This window comes from Danio rerio, chromosome 7, assembly GCF_049306965.1.
Source record: "Danio rerio strain Tuebingen ecotype United States chromosome 7, GRCz12tu, whole genome shotgun sequence".
Lineage (NCBI taxonomy): Eukaryota > Metazoa > Chordata > Actinopteri > Cypriniformes > Danionidae > Danio > Danio rerio.
Window position 1 is genome coordinate 60,071,037 of NC_133182.1, and position 21,877 is coordinate 60,092,913.

At 41.2% G+C, this 21,877-nt stretch overlaps 1 protein-coding gene across 2 annotated transcripts in view; it reads right to left on the reverse strand.

Annotated features, from left to right (window-relative positions):
• LOC110439952 (transmembrane protein 236-like) overlaps window positions 1-21,877 on the reverse strand; it is a 766,382-nt gene that overhangs the window by 743,828 nt on the left and 677 nt on the right. For both annotated transcript variants that reach the window (XR_011016419.2, XM_073907388.1), the window contains exon 2: window positions 21,538-21,610. Coding sequence is in view for 1 of the 2 variants with exons in the window: in XM_073907388.1 (XP_073763489.1) it covers window positions 21,538-21,610 (73 nt within the window). In the remaining variant the exon portion in view is untranslated. The remainder of the gene's footprint in view (window positions 1-21,537; window positions 21,611-21,877) is intronic.

The window sequence follows — 21,877 nt, forward strand, 5'->3', positions numbered from 1 at the left end:
AACAGTTTTTGACAGAAAATTTTGAAGAAGCACAAGACTGCTAAAAGGATTGTCATTCATGTGGGCAAGCATGATATTCAGAAGGAGCTGTCAAAACTGCTCAAGAGAGATTTCTGTGAGCTCTTAGGCCCCGTTTACACTGGTGCGTTTTAGTTTGAAAATGGCGTTTTAGATCAAAAACGATCCGCCTCCACACTCACGCTTCACCTAGCATTTCTGAACATATCTCCGTCCACACTACGCCACAAAAACGTATATCACATGACCATTCGCGCACTTTGGACATGCGCATTCTAGCAAATATGCAGCTGCTGTAATAAAAAAGGCAGAGTTTAACAGCACAATGGTGCCTAAAATAGACAAAAGTGCAAACAACAGTCCCATTTCTGTTTCCATGTTGTTGTTTACAGTGAAGGCTGGTCTTCTGGTATAATCATGTGATAGGGGCTTGATGAATAAGGGAAGGATACGCAATGACACAAAACCCCCAATCAGCTGGCGAATCTCAGCAGCCCCGCCTCCGTTTTCAGATGTCTCCATTTTCCTTCATCCACACTGAGACAGAGCAGCAGCATTTTAGAATGAAAACGGGCTCTCCAGGATTTCCAAAACGCTCCGTTGTCGGCGCTCGAAAACTCGTAGTGTGGACGGATGGTGTAACCGTAGCAAAACTTATGCGTTTTCAAACTAAAATGCATTAATGTAAACGGGGCCTTAGAAACAGTCAAAAGATTGAAAATTCACTGTTCATCATTGGACCACTCCCATCAAAAGGGACAAATATGTTTTCACAGCTTCTTGGCCTAAATGCATGGCTGCAAAAAGCATGTAACAGTAAAGGACTGAATTTCATTGACAAATTCAATATCTTATGGAATCAAAGACAACGGTTTACATTCGACAGCCTCCATCCAAACAAACAAAGTGCTAAAGGACAATATCTATTTTTCCCTTCACTGAACTCAACCCAAATGACACACACATCCCTATTAATGTCCAACTGACCACAGGACTTCAAATCAGCTCCTGAGTGGACTTGGACAGCCACAACGACTACTCTAGGACACACTGCCGCCTGCACTCAGCACACTGAGCTCAACACAGATCACATGTGATCACACCACAGAGACGTCTGAACAGCATCAAGTTTCAGCACTTATCGATGATCTTCAGGAAAATAGCCAGGACAATATATTTCAGCAGTTAAAAACTTCAGAGCCACACTCTCATTGTCACCTTGCTCTCTTAAATTTTGGAAGATGGAATAACTGGTGTTTGCTTCAACTTTCAAACTCTATTGCTGCAATGTCAGGGTTCTGCCACTTTGGTCTTGTAAATTCTTGTTTTGGTGGCAGAGCTCTGACACTACTCAATGTCTGGTCCTGTTTCTGTCTCTGTGTGCGCGCGCGCCGTCGTGGGTGTACGCGGAGTGTGCGCGCTGCCACATGATGTGGCCGCGCGCGCTCTGCGTCCCTCAGACGCGCGCGCTCTTGTACTAGTGTTTGTGTTTGTTCTGTCAGCAGCGCGCTGCTTTATTCTCGGCGCCTCCGTCTAGTTGGTTTCAGTTTTGGTTGGCGCTGAGATGAAGCATGCGCGTTGCTTATGTGTGAGCGCACGGTAAGGTGTTTATCTATCGTGTGCTCGTGTCTTGCGTCTTTTGTCAAAGCACGTGGCTCGGTGTTTACATTGTGGTCACGTGCTTTTGTCGTGTGCTTCAGTGTTGTGTTATGTGAGCGCATGGCTTGTATTGTCTCTCTGTGTCATGCGCTCTCCCGTCTATTGTCTAGTCCCACCCTCCTTGTCAACCCATTATTAGTTAATTGTGTTCACCTGTGTGTCAATTTACTTTTTGCTTTATAATCCCCCTCATGTTTTCAGTTCTTTGTCAGTTCGTCGTCGATTGTTTCCTGTCTTGTGTCCAGCCCTGTCTTGTCCTGCCAGTCTAGTCAAGTTTGTTTGTTCGTTTATTTGTTTTATTAGAGTTTTCCCCCTCGGGGTTGTTTGTTTTGCCTTTTTGTTTTTATTTTATTCTTAATAAACACCCATTATTTGCTGCACTTGAGTCCTCGCTCCTTTTTCCTATTTCCCCACCGCGACCGTGACAGTACGAACTGGCCAAAACAGAGGACTCAGCAGAAATATGGGTATCTTCCTTTTCCCATCTCCCAGTTCACGTCCCTCTGCATGCCAGCAGAAGGAACGTTTGGGCAAACTCTTTGGTCTTCATCAAGGGGAATCTTCAGTCAAGGAGTTTGCCTACCAGTTTGTCTACGCAGCAGAGGGGCTTGAGTTTACCACCACAGCACTGAAGGAGCCCCCTTCAGGCCTGGGAGATGGGGATGCTGGGGATACTGTCATTCTGGCAGTTTGTGAGCTATTTGTACCACAGCCAGGGAGACGGTGGCCTGCCTCCCCTTGGCCCACCGCCAATCCCGCTCACAGACTGCCAAATCCCCAGTCCTCCGATGACCCACCAACGGAGACGGAGGAGGAAGAACGGGCCCTCCTCACCTGTCACCCACCTAGAGGTGACTGAACCCATTGCAGCCCATCCAGCAACCACCCTGGCGGCAGCAACATCCCTCGAGGTGCCCGAAACAGACACTGCAACACTTTCAGAGGTAGTGGAGTGCCCAGCAGTGTCTGAAGAGGTGGCCAGCTTCCCGCCACCAAAAATAAGGAAGCGTAGGAGGAGAAAGGGCTCCTCCACCATACTGGCTCCAGCCTCTGAGCGCCCTCCAGTGTCGGCTCCAGCCCCTGAGCGCCCTCCAGTGTCGGCTCCAGCCCCTGAGCGCCCTCCAGTGTCGGCTCCAGCCCCTGAGCGCCCTCCAGTGTCGGCTCCAGCCCCTGAGCGCCCTCCAGTGTCGGCTCCAGCCCCTGAGCGCCCTCCAGTGTCGGCTCCAGCCCCTGAGCGCCCTCCAGTGTCGGCTCCAGCCCCTGAGCGCCCCCCAGTGTCGGTCCCAGTCCGGCTCCTTGCCCTGCCGGCGCCACCCAGACGTCTTGCCCTGCTGGCTTCAGCCCGGCTCCTTGCCCTGCCGGCACCACCCAGACGTCTTGCCCTGCCGGCCCCAGCACGGCTCCTTGCCCTGCCGGCACCACCCAGGCGTCTTGCCCTGCCGGCACCACCCAGACGTCTAGCCCTGCCGTCCCCAGCCCGGCTCCTTACCCAGCCGGCACCACCCAGACGTCTTGCCCTGCCGGCACCACCCAGACGTCTTGCCTTGCCGGCACCACCCAGACGTCTTGCCCTGCCGGCACCACCCAGACGTCTTGCCCTGCCGGCACCACCCAGACGTCTTGCCCTGCCGGCACCACCCAGACGTCTTGCCCTGCCGGCACCACCCAGACGTCTTGCCCAGCCGACCCCAGCCCGGCCCCTTGCCCTGCCGGCACCACCCAGACGTCTTGCCCTGCCGGCCCCAGCCCGGCCCCTTGCCATGCTGGCACAACCCAGACATCTTGCCCTGCCGGCCCCAGCCCGGCTCCTTGCCCTGCCGGCGCCAACCAGACGTCTAGCCCTGCCGGCACCAGCCCAGCTCCCTGCCCTGCCGGCTCCCTTCTGGTCTCCAGCCCTGCCGGCTTCAGCCCAGCCGCTTCTAGCCCAGCCAGCTCCCCACAGGCCTCCAGCCCAGCCGGCTCCCCACCGACCTCCTGCCTTGTCTCCCCTGATAGACTCTCCCTGGGTCGTCCCTCCTGCTCCTCCCTGGTGTTCCCTCCCTGCACCCTGGACGGACCCTCCGGCTCCACCCTGGCTCCCTGCCGGGGCCCCCGACCCACTGAATCCACCCTGGACTGTCCCTCCTGATCCTCCCTGGTCTTGCCCTCCCATCCCTCCCTTGTTTGTCTTGTTGGGTCTGGCTTGGTTCCCCTCCCTCCCTCCCTTCATGTCGTCTTGCCTGTTCACCTCCCTGTCTTGTGTCTGTTGATGTTGCCTGTTTTGTTGTCTTGTAGTGTTTCTTGTCTGTCTTGTACCTTGTTGGATGTTCCCTTTAGGGACGCCAGGTGGCGTCCCTTTTGGGGGGGGCTAGTGTCAGGGTTCTGCCACTTTGGTCTTGTAAATTCTTGTTTTGGTGGCAGAGCTCTGACACTACTCAATGTCTGGTCCTGTTTCTGTCTCTGTGTGCGCGCGCGCCGTCGTGGGTGTACGCGGAGTGTGCGCGCTGCCACATGATGTGGCCGCGCGCGCTCTGCGTCCCTCAGACGCGCGCGCTCTTGTACTAGTGTTTGTGTTTGTTCTGTCAGCAGCGCGCTGCTTTATTCTCGGCGCCTCCGTCTAGTTGGTTTCAGTTTTGGTTGGCGCTGAGATGAAGCATGCGCGTTGCTTATGTGTGAGCGCACGGTAAGGTGTTTATCTATCGTGTGCTCGTGTCTTGCGTCTTTTGTCAAAGCACGTGGCTCGGTGTTTACATTGTGGTCACGTGCTTTTGTCGTGTGCTTCAGTGTTGTGTTATGTGTTATGAGCAAAGGATGCTCATATTTTGCATTGCATTTGCAAGATGGCGGATTGTTGAAGATGGCGGATTGTTTGTAGACGTGTGTCTGTCTGTTTTATGTGCGCTTTTCTTGTTTTTTTAAATTGCCGCTCTTAAGCGCTCACCATAGCACTTTCTCATTTTCTCATCAAACCGCACTTTAAGTGTTCTATGCTTTCTAATCGGTGAGTCTGATTAGACGTGTTTTTATAAGAAGAACAGAATGCGCACATTTGTTTATTTGATTCTTCTGGGTTGCTATACGACACTATGGATACCTGGGTCAGGCGTGCCTTCTGGCGATGCGGACTATACTGCTGATGACCGCGAGTTAATCGCGCTTTACCATCGGCCACAGCGGCCTGATCTGTACACAGGAACTGCTTCAGGACTGCTCAGGGAGTATGGCTCGATATTACCCTGGGTGGATGAGTTTCGCGGCGTATTGTCAACTTTTGCAGAAACTTCGCGTGGTCTACGCTGCTTATGGACCCAGGGGAAAGGGAGACTTTCAGCCCGTGCGATGCCTCTTTGCAGCGGAAACTCAATTGAGGATCCAAAGAGAAGATCATGGTTAGTCTTCATTTTGCTATTTCTATCTGGGAACATCCATCCCAACCCTGGTCCTGTGTCAAGCCATTTTCAGACGCCAGACGAATTTAAATCCACTAATGGACTGCGCTTTTTTCATTTGAATATGCGTAGTACGATAAATAAAATGGACTCTTTAAGAATCTGGGCTGAAACAACTGATGCAGATATATTAGTCCTCACGGAGACATGGTTGAAGGCATCAGTTACTAATGACTTGATTAATATTAATACTTATAATGTCTTCAGATGTGATCGTACGAAAAAAGGAGGGGGAATTGCTATATATGTAAAGTCCAACTTAAATTGCTCCTGCATACATTCGATCAGCAAAGAAAACAGCTTGGAATTGTTGGTGCTTAAACTACATTTGGTCTCCGGCTCGGACATTATCGTTGGTGGTTGTTATCGCCCGCCTTCATCGTCTTCAAGTGAAGCATGCACTTTACTTGCAGAATTTCTTCACGACTGGACTAAATTTGAATTGATTTTACTCGGCGATCTGAACTGGGACTGGCTGTCGTCTTCCTCCGACATGATTAAGGAGGTATGTGACTCTTTTCGTTTGGTCCAGCTGATTAAAACAACAACTTGGATAAATCAAAAGGATTCGGATAAATCTTCTCTCTTGGATTTAATTTTAACTAATGCTGACCATAGATATCCAGCAACGGGAGTTTTCTGCAATGACATTAGTGATCACTGCGCAGTTGTCTGCGTGAGAAACTGTAAAAACCATAGACCCTTATCACGATATACTTTTAAAAGATTTTTTAAGCATTTTAATGAACAAGCTTTTTTACGGGATATCTACCTCAGTGATCTGGGTGTTGTTTCACGTATACCTGATGTCAACATGGCCTGGGACTACTTCAGAACCACATTTCTATCTATCTGTGACAAACACGCCCCATTTAAACGATTTAGGATAAGTGGTAAGGATAATCCTTGGTTCAATCACACAGTTTCTACTTCTATACAACAAAGGAATATTTTATGGGCCAAGGCAAAGAAATCAAACAATCTTACAGACTGGAATTCATATAGAGCTTTACGAAATAAGTGTACAAAGTTAATAAAAAGGGCAAAGTGTGAATATTATCTGTCTATGATAGACAAAAACTTTAAAAATCCTGTACATTTTTGGAAATTAGTTAAGTCTGTTTCAGTATCTAAACCGGCTTCTAATTTCCCAAATTATTTAAAAGTTAATAACACTGAAGTTAAGGGCAGAGAAGACATTGCAGACAATCTTAATAATTATTTCATATCTGTCGGCTCGATTTCTGATTCTCCCGTCTCATCTGCCCATACTTCAAACACACTTGTTGAGTCTGTTCGAAACAGTTCCTCACATTTGTTCAAGTTTTTGCCTATCACCGTCACACAGGTCCATAAAGCTTTAGAGACTCTAGATATTAAAAAATCACCAGGAATCGATAAAATTGACCCTTATTTCTTACGTCTGGCAGCAGAGTTAGTTGCAGAACCTATAGCCTCTTTATTTAACTTAAGTCTCACTTCTAATGTGATACCTAAAATGTGGAAATCTGCTATGGTTACGCCATTATTAAAAGGGGGAGATCCTGCAGACCCAAATAATTACCGTCCTATTTCCAGATTGTCGGTTTTAGCAAAGGTCTTTGAGTCATTGATAAATGACCAACTAAAACAATATTTGTCAATTAATAATATACTTCAGGATCACCAGTCAGGATTTAGAACGGGACACAGTACGGTTACTGCAGCTACATTAATCTTAAATGATATCACACGCTCTTTAGACAGTAAACAGTCCTGTGCTGCTTTATTTATTGATTTATCTAAAGCTTTTAATTCTGTAGATCATAAACTAATGTTGCAGAGACTTAGGCTTTTAGGTTTTACTCAATCTGCTCTAAACTGGTTTGAAAACTATTTTTCAGAACGCACTCAATGTGTGACAGTAGAAAATTATAATTCACCATTTCTAAATGTTAACACTGGGGTTCCCCAAGGATCGGTTTTAGCTCCGTTGTTATTTTCTATTTATATTAACGATTTAGGTCACGGAATAGAATCAGCAAAAATACATCTGTATGCCGATGACACAATAATATATACAGCAGCACATTCTTTAAACCAAGCTGTACAACATCTACAGATTGCTTTTCAAATATTGCAGTGTACGTTACAAAATTTAAAATTGGTCTTAAATTCAAAAAAGACTAAATATATGATTTTTAGCCGTGGCCGCATTAAGTCAACAGATCAGACAATAAAAACTCTGAACGGTGTTCAAATAGAAAGAGTTAGCTTTTATAAATATTTAGGAGTTTGGATTGATGAGAGATTAGCCTTTGATATACATATTGACAAGTTACTGAAAAAGCTTAGGCCAAAGTTAGGTTTTTTATACCGGTCAAGAAATTGTTTTCCTTATAAAGTCCGCAAAAAATTAGTAGAGAGTACATTTCTGTCTATAATGGATTATGGTGATCATCTCTATATGCACGCAACCGCTACCCTATTAAGAAAATTAGATTCTGTTTATCATGCAGCAATACGTTTTGTCACAGGTGCAGATTCACGGACGCATCACTGTATTTTGTATGATTCCTTAGACTGGTTATCTCTATATCAAAGGAGAAAATTACATCTGTACTTATTTATGTTAAAAGCTCTTTTAGGTAAATTACCATCCTATATTTTTAATTTATTAACATTTCACACCAACAATCAAAATACTAGATCTGGTTCATGTATTCGTCTGATAGTTCCAAGGGCATTATCAGAACTTGGCAAACGTGCTTTTTCCGTTCACGCTCCCAGGGCTTGGAACGACCTGCAAAATCAGCTCAATCTTGACACTCTTCCGACTCTGAGTACTTTTAAACATCTTTTATACAACATTTTAAAGGACACCTGCAATTGTTTGTTATGAGCTGATGTTTTTAAGAATGGTGATTTTGTAATTTTGTGGTATTGTTTGTGATTTTTATATGAAACTTTATGTGTTGCCTGCCATCTTGACCAGGTCTCACTGAAAGAAGAGACAGTACTGTCTCAATGTGATCTCCTGGCTAAATAAAGAAATGAATGTGAGCGCATGGCTTGTATTGTCTCTCTGTGTCATGCGCTCTCCCGTCTATTGTCTAGTCCCACCCTCCTTGTCAACCCATTATTAGTTAATTGTGTTCACCTGTGTGTCAATTTACTTTTTGCTTTATAATCCCCCTCATGTTTTCAGTCCTTTGTCAGTTTGTTGTCGATTGTTTCCTGTCTTGTGCCCAGCCCAGCCCAGCCCAGCCCAGCCCAGCCCAGCCCAGCCCTGTCTTGTCCTGCCAGTCTAGTCAAGTTTGTTTGTTCGTTTATTTGTTTTATTAGAGTTTTTCCCCCTCGGGGTTGTTTGTTTTGCCTTTTTGTTTTTATTTTATTCTTAATAAACACCCATTATTTGCTGCACTTGAGTCCTCGCTCCTTTTTCCTATTTCCCCACCGCGACCGTGACATGCAAGTCCCCAGTTATCAACCAAAAAGCGGCTTGCCCTACAACCACCTCTGAGCCCACCTGGAAGAGCCTACCGGCTCTTGCCACACCACCAGGGCTCAAACAAAGCCCCATCTTCAGCTGGTGAACAAAACAACTGTCATTGATGTGGGTTAGGTGCCTGCTTAGATAACAGTATCTCAATCAAATGTTTACAGAACAAGCGGGAGCCCAGTGTGCCTGTAGCTTTCTCTACCCATATATGTGTTGTGTTACATGACAGCAAATCAAACGCCTCTTCAAATCATAGAGCAAATAATTCAAATCTAGAGTCTATCAAATGTAGATCTGAGACTACTGTAGGAAAAATAGATAAAACTGTTAAGTTAACACTTTTAAACACTTAACAACAAGTCACTTCTAGTCAATGATTTTATCAACACAAATTTTTATGCTTTCAAGTGAAACTTGGCTAGATGACAGTTGTGGTGCAGCAGTCCTGAATGAGGCTATTTGCTATTGCTGGGAATTTGAATATTTACATTGATAATCCAGAAATCAATACTGTAAATTAACTTGTGACTATTTTAACACTTTTGAGCTGACTCAGCATGGCAACATACACAGAGATTCTTTTCAAACCTTATAAACAGCAACTTAAATAACACACACTCTGTGCAATGGTAGAGAGACTCACATGTATGTCTGACTTCATGGCAACTGATGGTAAAAATCTTAGAAGAGATCTTAGAGGAGATATATGTGAGATATATGTGCAAATTATGAAAACATCAACCTACAGTCTTGACATGTTCCCCACGTCATTCTTCAAAACAGTGATCAACTGCTTAGAAATGGATCTCCTAAAAGTGGTAAATGCTTCACTTCTTTCAGGGACTTTCACAAACTCACTTAAAACTGCCATTGTTAAACTCTTGCAAAAAAAAGCAAACTGGATGACACCCTATTTAGCAATTACAGGCCTATTTCAAATCTTTCTTTCATTGGCAAAATTATTAAAATTGTTGTTTTAAGCCAGGTTAACAAGTTCTTAAGCTCCAAGAGATGTTTAGACAATTTCCTATTTGGTTTCAGAGCACATCATAGTACAGATGATATCCGGCTAAATACAGATTCTGGCAAACAAACAGTACTGGTATTACTTGGTCTTAGTGCTGCATTTAACACTGTCGATCATAGCATACTTCTTGATAGGCTGGAAAACTGGGTTGAGCTATCTGGGATGGTCCTCAAATGGTTCAGATCTTTTCTTGAAGGGAGAGGTTACTATGTCAGTAAAAATTCATTGCATTTGGGAACAGAGATGTGATTCTCAAGATGAATGCGTACCTTGGCTCTAAGGGTCAAACAACAAAAAATAAGGTCAAGAATCTTGGTGTGATTCTGGAGTCAGATATGAGTTTCAGTAGTCATGTCAAAACTAACTAAATCAGCATACTATCATCTCAAAAACATTGCGAGAATTAGATGCTTAGTACTCAGTGAAGACTTAAGAGAAACTTGTTCATGCTTTGCAGCTCATCCAGACTGCTGCAGCCAGGACCAGAACCAGAAAATCAGAGAACATCACACCTGTCCTCAGGTCTTTACACTGGCTCCCAGTTACATTCAAAATACTTTTTAAAGTATGTAATGTACAGTCCGGAGATAAAATTCTGTATTGATTTTGTGGCTTTAACTCGCTCTCTGTCCGAGCTTCAAAGGAATCCCTTTCCCCCCTTCCTCCTGAGACACACACACACATACAAGGACACAAACACAAGGCTTCCGACATTAAAATACATTCAGAACTCCTGAATCAGCCTAAAAACAAATGTTATGTGTTTGTAAACTTTGTATTTCATTTCTGACTTTTCTTTCATATATATATATATATATATATATATATATATATATATATATATATATATATATATATATATATATATATATCTGTATGCCCTTTTTAAGACACTAGACAACAAGCTAAGAATGGCTGAATCATGTTTACGTATTCTTAAAGTGTCATGTCGGGTATCATTCTGTTGCGTACACAATCCTACAGCTCATGATCTAGGAGGCATGATCATAATTTATATGGCTTATATTCTTTAATGATCTATGTTAATGTCTCTTCTTATGCTTTCAGGCGGACCCTTATTTTGCATATTAGCGGTCCAGAGACAAAGAAAATCTCCCGCTCAAATTTTGCCAGGAAACCATTGGTCAGTCAATAGAAAATGGGTGTGACTTGCCACCACAGTTAAAACCCATTTGTGCCCACAGATCTGCACTGAAAGGTCCGAAAGAAACTCTTCAAGAGGTGCCCCACTTGAGGGAGCAAACCGCATTTCTGTACCTGCGTGACACGCTCGAGTCCACATTTGTCTTATTTTACCAGCAAAGTAAACTCAGTTTAAAGTTTGCACCTCACGTACCCTTCAACCTGCATCGCAAGTTCCACACCTCCAGAAAGGACATCAAAGGACTCCATCCTCCAGCGCAGCAGAGAAACTCGCACAAAGAGAGACAGAAATACCCACTAAATCCACGTATTTAATTATGCGTTAAGTTAACTGAATAGTTAACTGAGTGTGGAACTGAGGTAGATGAGGTATATTTGCCATTCTTTTATCTAATCTCTTCATTTCCTCGCTAGTTTTCTTTTTGTTTGTTATATGTCAGACTAGTCAATAAATCCCATTATAATCACGTTGGACTGTTTTTTGCTTGCCTCACAGAGAAAGTCACTTAAACAATCAATTTCTTGCTACAAGCTGTTATTAAGTTTTTCAAAACGTACAAATGATTAATCTACTTCACAAGGAGTAGTTATAATTCCCTTTCTGAATAAATGGATCATTACAGAGTCCGCTCGGACGAGCGGGTGAGGTCTGGTTATATTTATTTGGTAAAATTAACAGTAAGTTAATTCGTAATATTAGTAATTAATAATAACTCGCTATTATTGATCATTATTATTAATAAACTGAGCTAATTTTACTACAAGTTTCATTACTTGTCTCTAACAGATCACGCAGAACTTTAGGATCATATGAATTAGAAACTCCAAGAGTTCAGTGAAAGTTTGCTTAAACATGTTTCTTTTATTCCTGTTAATGTAAAGCACTTATAAATAAACTTGCCTTGCCTTAAAAACACATTAATTAACTTGGTTGCAATAAACAAACAGAATATACAAGGATAGCTGAGGCATATTATTCAAAGATACTTCTACCTTTATGGATAGATTTTTACATGGAGTTGGAGTTATAGTTTACATGTGTTTTGTGGACCACGATCATGTCCCTTGTGGCATTCTCTGGAGGGTGCTCTGGGAGTATGGGGTCAGGGGCGTTGTGTTAGGGGCTGTCTCGTCCCTGTATGAACAGAGTAGGAGTTTGGTTCGCATTGCCGGCAACAAGTCAGTTTACATGTGTTTTGTGGATTTGGAGAAGGCATTCGACCATGTCCCTTGTGGCATTCTCTGGAGGGTGCTCTGGGAGTATAGGGTCAGGGGCGTTTTGTTAGGGGCTGTCTCGTCCCTGTATGAACAGAGTAGGAGTTTGGTTCCCATTGCCGGCAACAAGTCAAACTTGTTTCCAGTGCATTACAGGCTCTGGCCAGGGCTGCCCTTTGTTACCAATTCAGTTCATATTTTTTTATGGACAGAATTTCAAAGTGCAGCCTAGGGGTGGAGAGGATCCGGTTCAGGGACCACTGGATTACATCTCTGTTATTTGCAGACAATGTTGTCCTGTTGGCTTCATCAAACATGGACTTCAGCGTGCACTGGGCTGGTTTGCTGCCAAGTGTGACGCGGCTGGCAGGAGAATCAGCACCTACAAGTCCAAGGCCATGGTGCTCCACTGGAAAAAGGTGTTTTGCCATCTCCAGGTTGGAGGAAAGTCTTTACCCCAGGTGGAGGAGTTCAAGTATCTTGGGGTTTTGTTCACGAAGGAAGAATGGAACGTAAGGTTGACAGGCGGATTGGGTCATGACCCAAAGGACAAGATCTTGAATACTGGGAGCAGCCAAAATGAGTTTCCTTTGCAGGGTGCACCCTTATAGATAGGGTGAGGAGCTCTGTCACCCGGGAAGAGGTCTGAGTAGAGCTGCTGCTCCTTCACATTGAGAGAAGTCAGCCGAGGTGGCTCGGGCACATCTGTGATTATCCAGGCATGTCCCAATGGGAGGAGGCCTCAGGGAAGACCCAGGACACGCTGGAGGGACTATGTCTCTCAGCTGGCCTGGGAACGCCTCAGGATCCGTCCAGAGGAGCTGGACAAAGTGTCAGGGAGAGGGCAGTGTGGAGTTCTCTCCTAAGACTGCTGCTCCCGCGACCCAGCCCCGGATGAGCAGATGAAAATGACATGACATGATATTCAGTTTTATGTTTCATAATGTCACTTCTTTTTTACCGAATAGCCAATCTTGTCCCACTCTTATTAAAGCAGATTTGGACTTGAGAGAGACAGAACTGAGAGTGTGTCTGTGAGGTGATAATCACTGTCCTGTCTTTATTAAACTGCAGACATGAAATTCTTTGTGGTGAGAGACAAAGTCAATACATCAATACATGCCGTTGCCAAAAGGTTTACTGTGTCTACCAGAACTGTCTCAAGAGCATAGCAGAGATTCCAGGAGACACGCAGTTACTCTGGAAGAACTAGACAGGGCTGTAGAAGATCCTTAACCCATTAGCAGAGTGACCACTTCCAGAGCCCTACAACAGGGGTGGCCAACCCTGTTCCTGGAGAGCCACCTTCCTGCAGATTTCAGTTGCTACCCAAATCAAACACACCTGAACCAATTAATTAGGACCTGAACACCACGTGATAATTACAGGCAGGTGTGTTTGATATGGGTTGCAAAAAAAAAAAAATCTGAAACAGGCATCATGAGGGTGGCCTAATGTCAAACATTTTCTAGCAGGCCCTTTGCTAACTTTCTGGCACCATAGAGATTGAAATGCATTTGCCATTGAACATCAGAATTGGCTGGTCCGTAACTGGCACCCTGTACTTTCACAGATAAAAGCAGGTTCATGCTGAGAATGTAGACGTAAAAAAAAGTGTCAAAGTGTTCCTATAATTTTTGAGCAGTGTATAACAAAAAGAGAACAGAAATACTATTTAAGTGAGTATGACAAAAAAAAGTTTATTAAAATAATTATTAAGTATAATAAGTGTGTTTTAAGCTCCAGGTGCAATTTAAACCAGCAGTGCATACATTAAAAGAAAAAATAGAGAAATCTTAGCAAAATCTTCTGAGAAATAAGTGACACTTCTGTCTTTCTGACACTTCTGTCTTTTATGAACTGTACTCTTTACACAGAACAAGTGGACTTTTGCCCTGTTCCTAGAGGACTTTTTATCTGATTTTCACTACACCTGCTATGGGTATCTAGATTGTGTTGCACTATTTAGGAGCATATCCACTAAACCCAAACAAAAGACCTGGTTAAATTACACCCCCATGCCCTTAGATGGCACTGTATTCAGGGAGAGTGCAGGTCCAAAAGAAACTACAAGAAATGACAAGTTTCAGTGGGTATATTAGGGGCAGCCTTTCTGATTACAACAATGCGGTAAAAGTAGCCAAATGCCATGATTTCATTCATTCATTTTCTTGTCGGCTTATTAATCCGGGGTCACCACAGCAGAATGAAACGCCAACTTATACAGCACATTTTTATGCAGCGGCTGCCCTTCCAGCCACAACCCATATCTGGGAAACATTCGCACACACACACACACACACACACACACACACAGACTCATACACTACCGACAATTTAGCCAACCCAATTCATCTGTACCACATGTCTTTGGACTGTGGGGGAAATCAGAGCACCTGGACTGTGGGGCAAACTGGAGCACGCGGGGGAAACCCATGCGAGTGCAGGGAGAACATGCAAACTCCACATAGAAATGCCAACTGACCCAGCCGAGGCTCAAACTTGCGACCCAGCGACCTTCTTGCTGTGAGGCGACAGTACTACCTACTGCGCCACTGCGTCGCCATGCTATTATTTGTAAAATGTTATTTCATCCAGCAGTAATCATCCTAGGGTGTTATTTAATACAATCAAGTCTGTTATAAACACTTGTAACACTGTTTTAGAACATGTGTCAGAATCAACCTGTGGAGAGTTCCTCCTTTATTTTGTTAAGAAGGTGACATCTGTCAGGCCACTGACAGTACTTTTAATTATTCTGAAAGATGTTCTCCCTCTCAGCCCTTAACTGTGTTTAAACCAGTGTCCCTGTCTCTCCTTTCATAGGTGTTCCAGCAGTTGATACCAACAAACTGTCCATTAAACATTATTCTATCTAGGGTGCTTAAACAGGTTTTTAGCATGTTAGGATCATTATGTTATTTGACTACAGTACCACTGCACTTTCTGTTGGAGTTAGCCAAGCTTGTCTTCATCATCTAAAACTTGTACAAAATGCTGTTGCTCACATGTTAAAACAGTTGGAAACATGAATACAATACACTCATTCTCTACTCCCTCCACTGGCTCCCTGTTAAAGTTTAGCTTTTAAACTTTTGACGTTTATTTTTAAGGCAGTCAGTGGCCTTGCACCATCTTTATTTATGTGAAATTTTGCATGTTCACCAACCCAGCAAAAGCCTGCAATCTGCTGGCCATCTTCTGCTAGATGTCACATGGTTAAGGTAAAAGCAGTGAGGCTTGGAGGCATCTGGGATGGACCTCCAAAGCATAGTGGAAACATGTACTGTGATCAGATAAATCAGTATTTTGGTTATTTTTGTGAGAAAAGGATGCCTTGTCCTGAGGACCAAAGAAGTTAAGGATCCTCCAGACTGTTACCAGTAACAAGTCCAAAATCCAGGATCTGTCATGATATGGTGTTATGTCAGTGCCCTTGGCAAAGGTAACTTGCATATGATGGCACCATTAATGCTAAAAAGTAGGTATAGATTTTACAGCGCAAGATGGTGTCTTATTATCGACAACTGAAGGCAAAACCACATTCTGCACACATTACAAAGTCCTGGTTATGGAGCAAAATGATACAAGTTCTTGACTGGCCAACCAGCAGTCCTGATCCGTCTGCAATAGGGAATGTATGGAGCATTTTAAAGTGCAATTGCAATAATGAAGACCCCGTTCTTTTGCCCAACTTAAGACTTGTTTGCAGGAAGAATGGGACAGAAATACATCTGAAACACTTCATCACTTGGTGTCTTCAATCCATAAATGTCTTTTAAGTGTTGTGAAAATGGCAGCATTACAAAGTGGTGAATGTTTTACTGTTTCGCCTTTTTATAATGTGCTGCAGCAAAATTAGAATATGTGTTTATTTTAAAGGAACAAAAAAACTATAATAGTCATGAGGAACACATTAATTAATATTTGTTGCATTGTTTGCTACAAATACCACTCAAAGTAAATTTAGAAATCACTACTTCTTCTGTTTAAGAAAACCACAACTGAAACCACATGTTTTCAGGTCCTTCATCTCCCTGTACTCATAAATTTTTTACATTTATTTTGTTTTTATGTCCCGCCAAATCTCACATTTTGTCTGTCAGTTTTTCTTCCTTCTATTAAGGAAGTTTTCCTTTCACAATGCTTCAGTCATTTTTTCCACAGTCTTTTCCAGCTCTTGCCATCAGGAAGTAGGTTTCAGAGTATTAGAGCCCACTTGGCTATACTGTAGCTATATTGGAGCTCGGCTTTATTGGAGTTTTAACTCCAATCATCTTACTCCCTCTGACTCTTTCATCTCTATAAGACTCTTTCATCTTTCTGAGACTTTAACACTCGTACATATCTCTCACAATTTAACAGACTCTTGCACCAATTTGGCATTTACAGCAGACACTTTCTTAAAATCACTCTATATCTCTATAAAAAATATTATGCATGTCTGTGTGTAAGTAGGCTTGACAAACCACCTGTAAAAACTCTCTCTCTTCTTATGTGTAAATGTACCACAAATCATGTTGCGCTACTTGTTTTCATTAACCTTAAACATGAGACAATAAAGCAAAACCTAACTTGACTTGAGTGATTTGTTTGTATCCCTGAATTAAAATTAGATTTTCTTCATGATTTCATTTTTCTATGTTTCTTTTTTCATTTATTTGTATAATATTAAAATAATGTAATCTTTAATGTTTTGATAACAGGCAGCACAGTGGCTTAGTAGTCAGTGCTGTTGTCTCATAGCAAGAAGGTTGCTGGTTTCAGTCCTAGCTTGGCTTGGTGGCTTTTCTTTGTGGAGTTTGCATGTTCTCCTTGTGTACACATGAGTTTTCTTTAGATACTCTGGTTTCCTTCACAATCCAAGACATGTGGTACAGGTGAATTGGATAAACTAAATTGGCTGTAGTGTATGAGTATGTGTGTGAATGAGAGAGTGCATCCACCCCATAAAACATATGCAAGAGTAACTGGTGGTTAATTCCACTGTGGTTACCCCTAATAAATCAGGGACTAAGCCAAAGAATAGGGAGTGTTTTAATAACTTCACGTTCATTTAATATGCTTTGATGTCTCGTGATGCATATATATATGCCTCGTCATCTGTTTTCAGTGACTTTTCTGTAATGTACTATAAAACACTGTAACCTGCACATTTTTTGGACAGTTGTTCAGATTATTTTGTGGTTTTCCTAAAGCAACATACTCTATATAAATGCAAAATTATTTTAGTGCCATATAACAATATGAAGGCTTAGTATTGAGTATTGAGTATATAAACTACACATTATGGAGAGATTATGACCTACTAACTATGCTCTGCCTTAAGAACATGTGAAGCAACCAAATTAACAACTTTAGTTGAGTTACAAAATAGCTAGTAGATACAAACCTCCAGTTTGGACTTTGAATACAAGGTGCAATCTGAAACTACTCATCTATTGGGATTTTTTTGCACAACCGTCTCTAGGGTTTACAGAGATTGGTCCAAAAAAGAGAAAATATTCAGTGAGCAGCAGTTATGTGGGCGTAAATGCCATGTTGATGCCAGAGGTCAGAGAAGAATAGCCAAACTGGTTCCAGATGATAGAAAGGCAACAGTAAATCAAATAACCACTTGTTACAACAAGGTATGCAGAAGAGCATCTCAGAACGGACAACAGGTGGAACCTTGAGGCGGATGGGTAACATCAGCAAAAGACTACTCCTGTCAGTTAAGAACAGTAAACTGAGGATACAATTTGCACAATTATCAAAATTGGACAAAAGATGATTGGAAAATCTTTATCTGGTCTAATTAGTTTCAATTTCTGTTGCAACATTCGAATAGTAGCATCAGAATTTGGCATCAACAACATGAAAGCATGGATCTATCCTGCTTTGTATCAACAGTTCAGGCTGCTGCTGGTGGTGTAATGGTATGGGAGATAATTTCTTGCCACACTTTTAGTCCATTAGTACTAATTGAGCACCATGTCAACGCCGCAGCCTACCTGAGTATTGTTGGTGATCATGTCCATCCCTTTATGACTGTTATGTTTGTAAAACTGAAATGAAATGTCATAGAACTTATATACTTTTGATTGGTGTCCTTCACCTTTTCTGCTCACAACACTCACACTCACCAAAACTTGTGATCCAGTCTAACATTCACGTCGTCACACATTTTCCGAACACTTAAAGTGACCTGCGCTCTTTAATTATTCTTTGTATAAATTAAAACATTACTCTTATTAAACTCAAGATAATGATTAACTAACTATGCAACAATGACCTCAGTGTAAACATCCTCTGATCTACTCTAAACATCTACTTCCAGCAGGATAACGCACCATGTCATAAAATGTGAATCATCTCAGACTGTTTTTTTTTAACATCACAATGTTCAAGTACTCAATGACACTGTACTCAAATGGCCTCTACAGTCACCAAATCTCAGTCCAATAGAGGACCTTTGGGATGTGATGGAACAAGAGATCCGCATCATAGATGTGTAGCTGACAAATCTGCAGCAACTGTGTGATGTGATCATGTCAGTATGGACCAAAATCTCAAAGGAATTTTCCAGTACTTTGTTGAATCTATGCTATTAGGATTAAGGCAGTTCTGAAGGCAAAAAGGGGTGTACCTAATAAAGTGGCCGGTGAGTTTAAAAACCCTAACTGATGCAGAGAAGCTTTTTATTTCTGAAACAACTATGCCAGAAGACAAATCATGTGGTTGTGGAAAATATGTAAATCTGTTTTAGAAAGGGGCGCAGCTGAACACTACTGATTTACAGAGAAATGCCACTAGCATGTGCACAAGCAGGAAGAATGAACATTAAGGAAGCGCCATTTTTAAATACACAGCAAAGACATTACTTCATAATAAAATATAATAGCGAGCCATGTCGACCTGTGCTTAAGCAAACCTTGTTGTCGTTTTGATGAACAGCCACAAAGCCAAGAAGAAGAGCAGAATCTGCCATGTCTGCCGTGTCCTGTTGTTGTTTACGAGGCTGTGTAAAGCACGAGTGGTTTCTCTCACTTTAGAGCAGGGGTTCCCAAACTTTTTCTTATGAAGGGCCAATAACCAAAATCGATTAAAGCTAGTGGGCCGAAGGTAAATAAAGTTGCCATGAATATTTTCCTACTTTATTTATTTATGGTTAAAAAATGTCTAGAAAATGTTGCTTTATATTAAATATTACAATATTTTTTTACATTTTAGAAATGAATTTATTACAGTAAAAACAATCTAATTTATAACAGAATTACAAGCGTTTTTGCCTGATTTGCTTGCTAATGCTTTTTGCATAATCTATCCATTGAGTGACATTATTTATATTTTTAAGAATCAGATTCATTTACAAACATTTAATTTAAACATTTCAATTTCAGTTTGCTTATTTATAGCTCAGCAAAAAATAAATAAATAAATTAACTGTCAAATTAGAAATGATAATCTCTGTGTTAAAGGCATTTGCTCCAAGCCCCTACTCTCTCCATCATTCTCACTCTCCTCTCATATTAGATGGTGTGCCAAATCCACAGAGAAATGCCTCATGGCCCAGCCAGCCACCTACTTGATGTCAGACGACTGTGTGTGTGTGTGTGTGTGTGTGTGTGTGTGTGTGTGTGTGTGTGTGTGTGTGTGTGTGTGTGTGTGTGTGTGTGTGTGTGTGTGTGTGTGTGTGTTATGTTCTTTTTTGTACCATTGATGTTCATAGAAGTTGAGGGCTCTCAGATTTGATCTAAAATATCTTAATTTGTCGATATCAAAATTTGACTAGGTCTCGCAAGCACCTAGCAACTTATCTGTATTTATTTTATTGCTGTTACTACCAGAGAGGAAAGAAGCGGTATAAACAGTGGAAACAGTTATCTTTTAATGGTAATGAGTGACACCTGTGTGCAACACTCGTTACTGTGAACTTTCAGAAAGGCACAATATGTAAAAATGCTTGCATTAAAATTGACCAAAAACACTAAAACACATATTTTTTATATGTATATTGTTTTCAACAGTGGTTAAATTTGTCAGTCTGTGTATTGCAGTCAATGATGTCATCTAATCGATAGAATATGACAAACCTACTAATCATATCATCAAGCAGGCGACTCAACCATTATCGTTCGCTGTGGCCATTGTCACTAAAAATAACTTAATAAAAGTAAATAAAGATAGCTTATAATATAATAGAAGGTTTTACAAATTAAAGTGATATGAGTATCAGTATTGTCATTATTTTAAAACGGCAAGAGATTATGACAAGCATACAGACAAAAGAGAAATGCTGATCCAGCATATTTTAGTAGACAAATAAGCACCTGTTTGGATGCCTTTATATGAAATTCTAATATTGATCTAGATAACTGCAATGTGCAGCTAAGGTTTCCTGTTATTCAGCAAGTTGTTGCGTACAGCAATATAACAACTTCAGCACACTCAAATGAATTTTTATGATTGTTACTTTCAACCATGTTAAGCAGCTCTGTGTTTTGCACTTGACAAATAAAGTGTGCTGTACAAGTTTAGCTTTAATTTGTCATCACTCTGCCCATTTTACTATAGTAAAATAATATTATGCCGATTTAAATTACCAAATAATATGTTTTATAAAACTTAAATTTATTACCTCTTCCATGAACATGATTTCTGCCTGAGTCCCGTCTGAAGGGTTTCCATAGGCTGTGGAGGTGAATACAACTCCCAGGATTCCACAGTCCTCACTATGGCATTATCATGCTACATCTTTGGTATTGTTTTGATTAAGCAACCTTTATCAGCAAATCTTACATATTGTGCCTTTAATAATATTACATTTTTGTCTAAGCTATGCTTCGGTCAGTTGCTGTTTGCAGATAATGTACAAATGAATAAGGACTGAATACCATCTGTCACAAAACAGTCTGTTTAAAGGCAAAAATGTTGAAGATTAGCTAAAGTTAATAACCATGAGGCACAAACTGTAAAATACTGTAAAGGTTCACTGAAAAAAAATGTTGTCTGCAAAATTGGTGCAAACAATTTATTTGTGTTGAATTTAAGCAAACAAATTTAGTAATGTTTAACTTAATTTGTTTGTTTAAATTCAGCCCAAACAAATTGTTTACAACAACTTAACTTAAAATATTTTAGTAAATTCAAGGAATCATCTTTGAATAATTTTTTTCAGTGTTGTCTAAATGATAATACTGATTTATGTCAAATGAATTTTAGTGAGTTAATAGTTTATTTGCTAATGCTTTTGTATAGACACGTGCACACACACATACAGACACTTACAAACTTATGTTAACAAAATAAGATAAGCAACCTATAGTCGTTATAGTACATAGAAAGATAACTCAAACCAGTGGTGAATTCAAAAGATCCTTCTTTTACCAAGAATCATAACATTTACCTTTTCTCCTTTAATCATTTTCAATAGTCAAATAAACATTTATGTACAATGTGTAAGCAACATCGAACATAAAATCAAGACAACAAAGGATAAAAATGAGGCTGTTTTTTAATACTCAACACTGTAAATTTAAATCAATTCTTTTCCATGAATTTACCTCAGAGCTGGCTATAAGAAAGGCAAAACAGGGCAATGTTGAAAGAAGCACATAGGCCAAAGCAACAGGTCTCCTAAAAGGAAAAAAAAGGTATGCTAAGCTTTCATATTGAAATTTCATTTAATCAATAACAAATTAATCCCAGAACAGTTATTAGATCCAGAATACTAATTATTCATTTAAATGTGGCTGTTTTTTTTACAAATGACAGCTGATGATCATTGGCTAAAATTAACTATTTAAGTTTAATTAACATATAAGTATTTTATGTAATAGCAATAGCAAAGTCTTTTTAAGTAAAAAATCTATGTTAAATTAATATTGTATTATCAGAACTCCA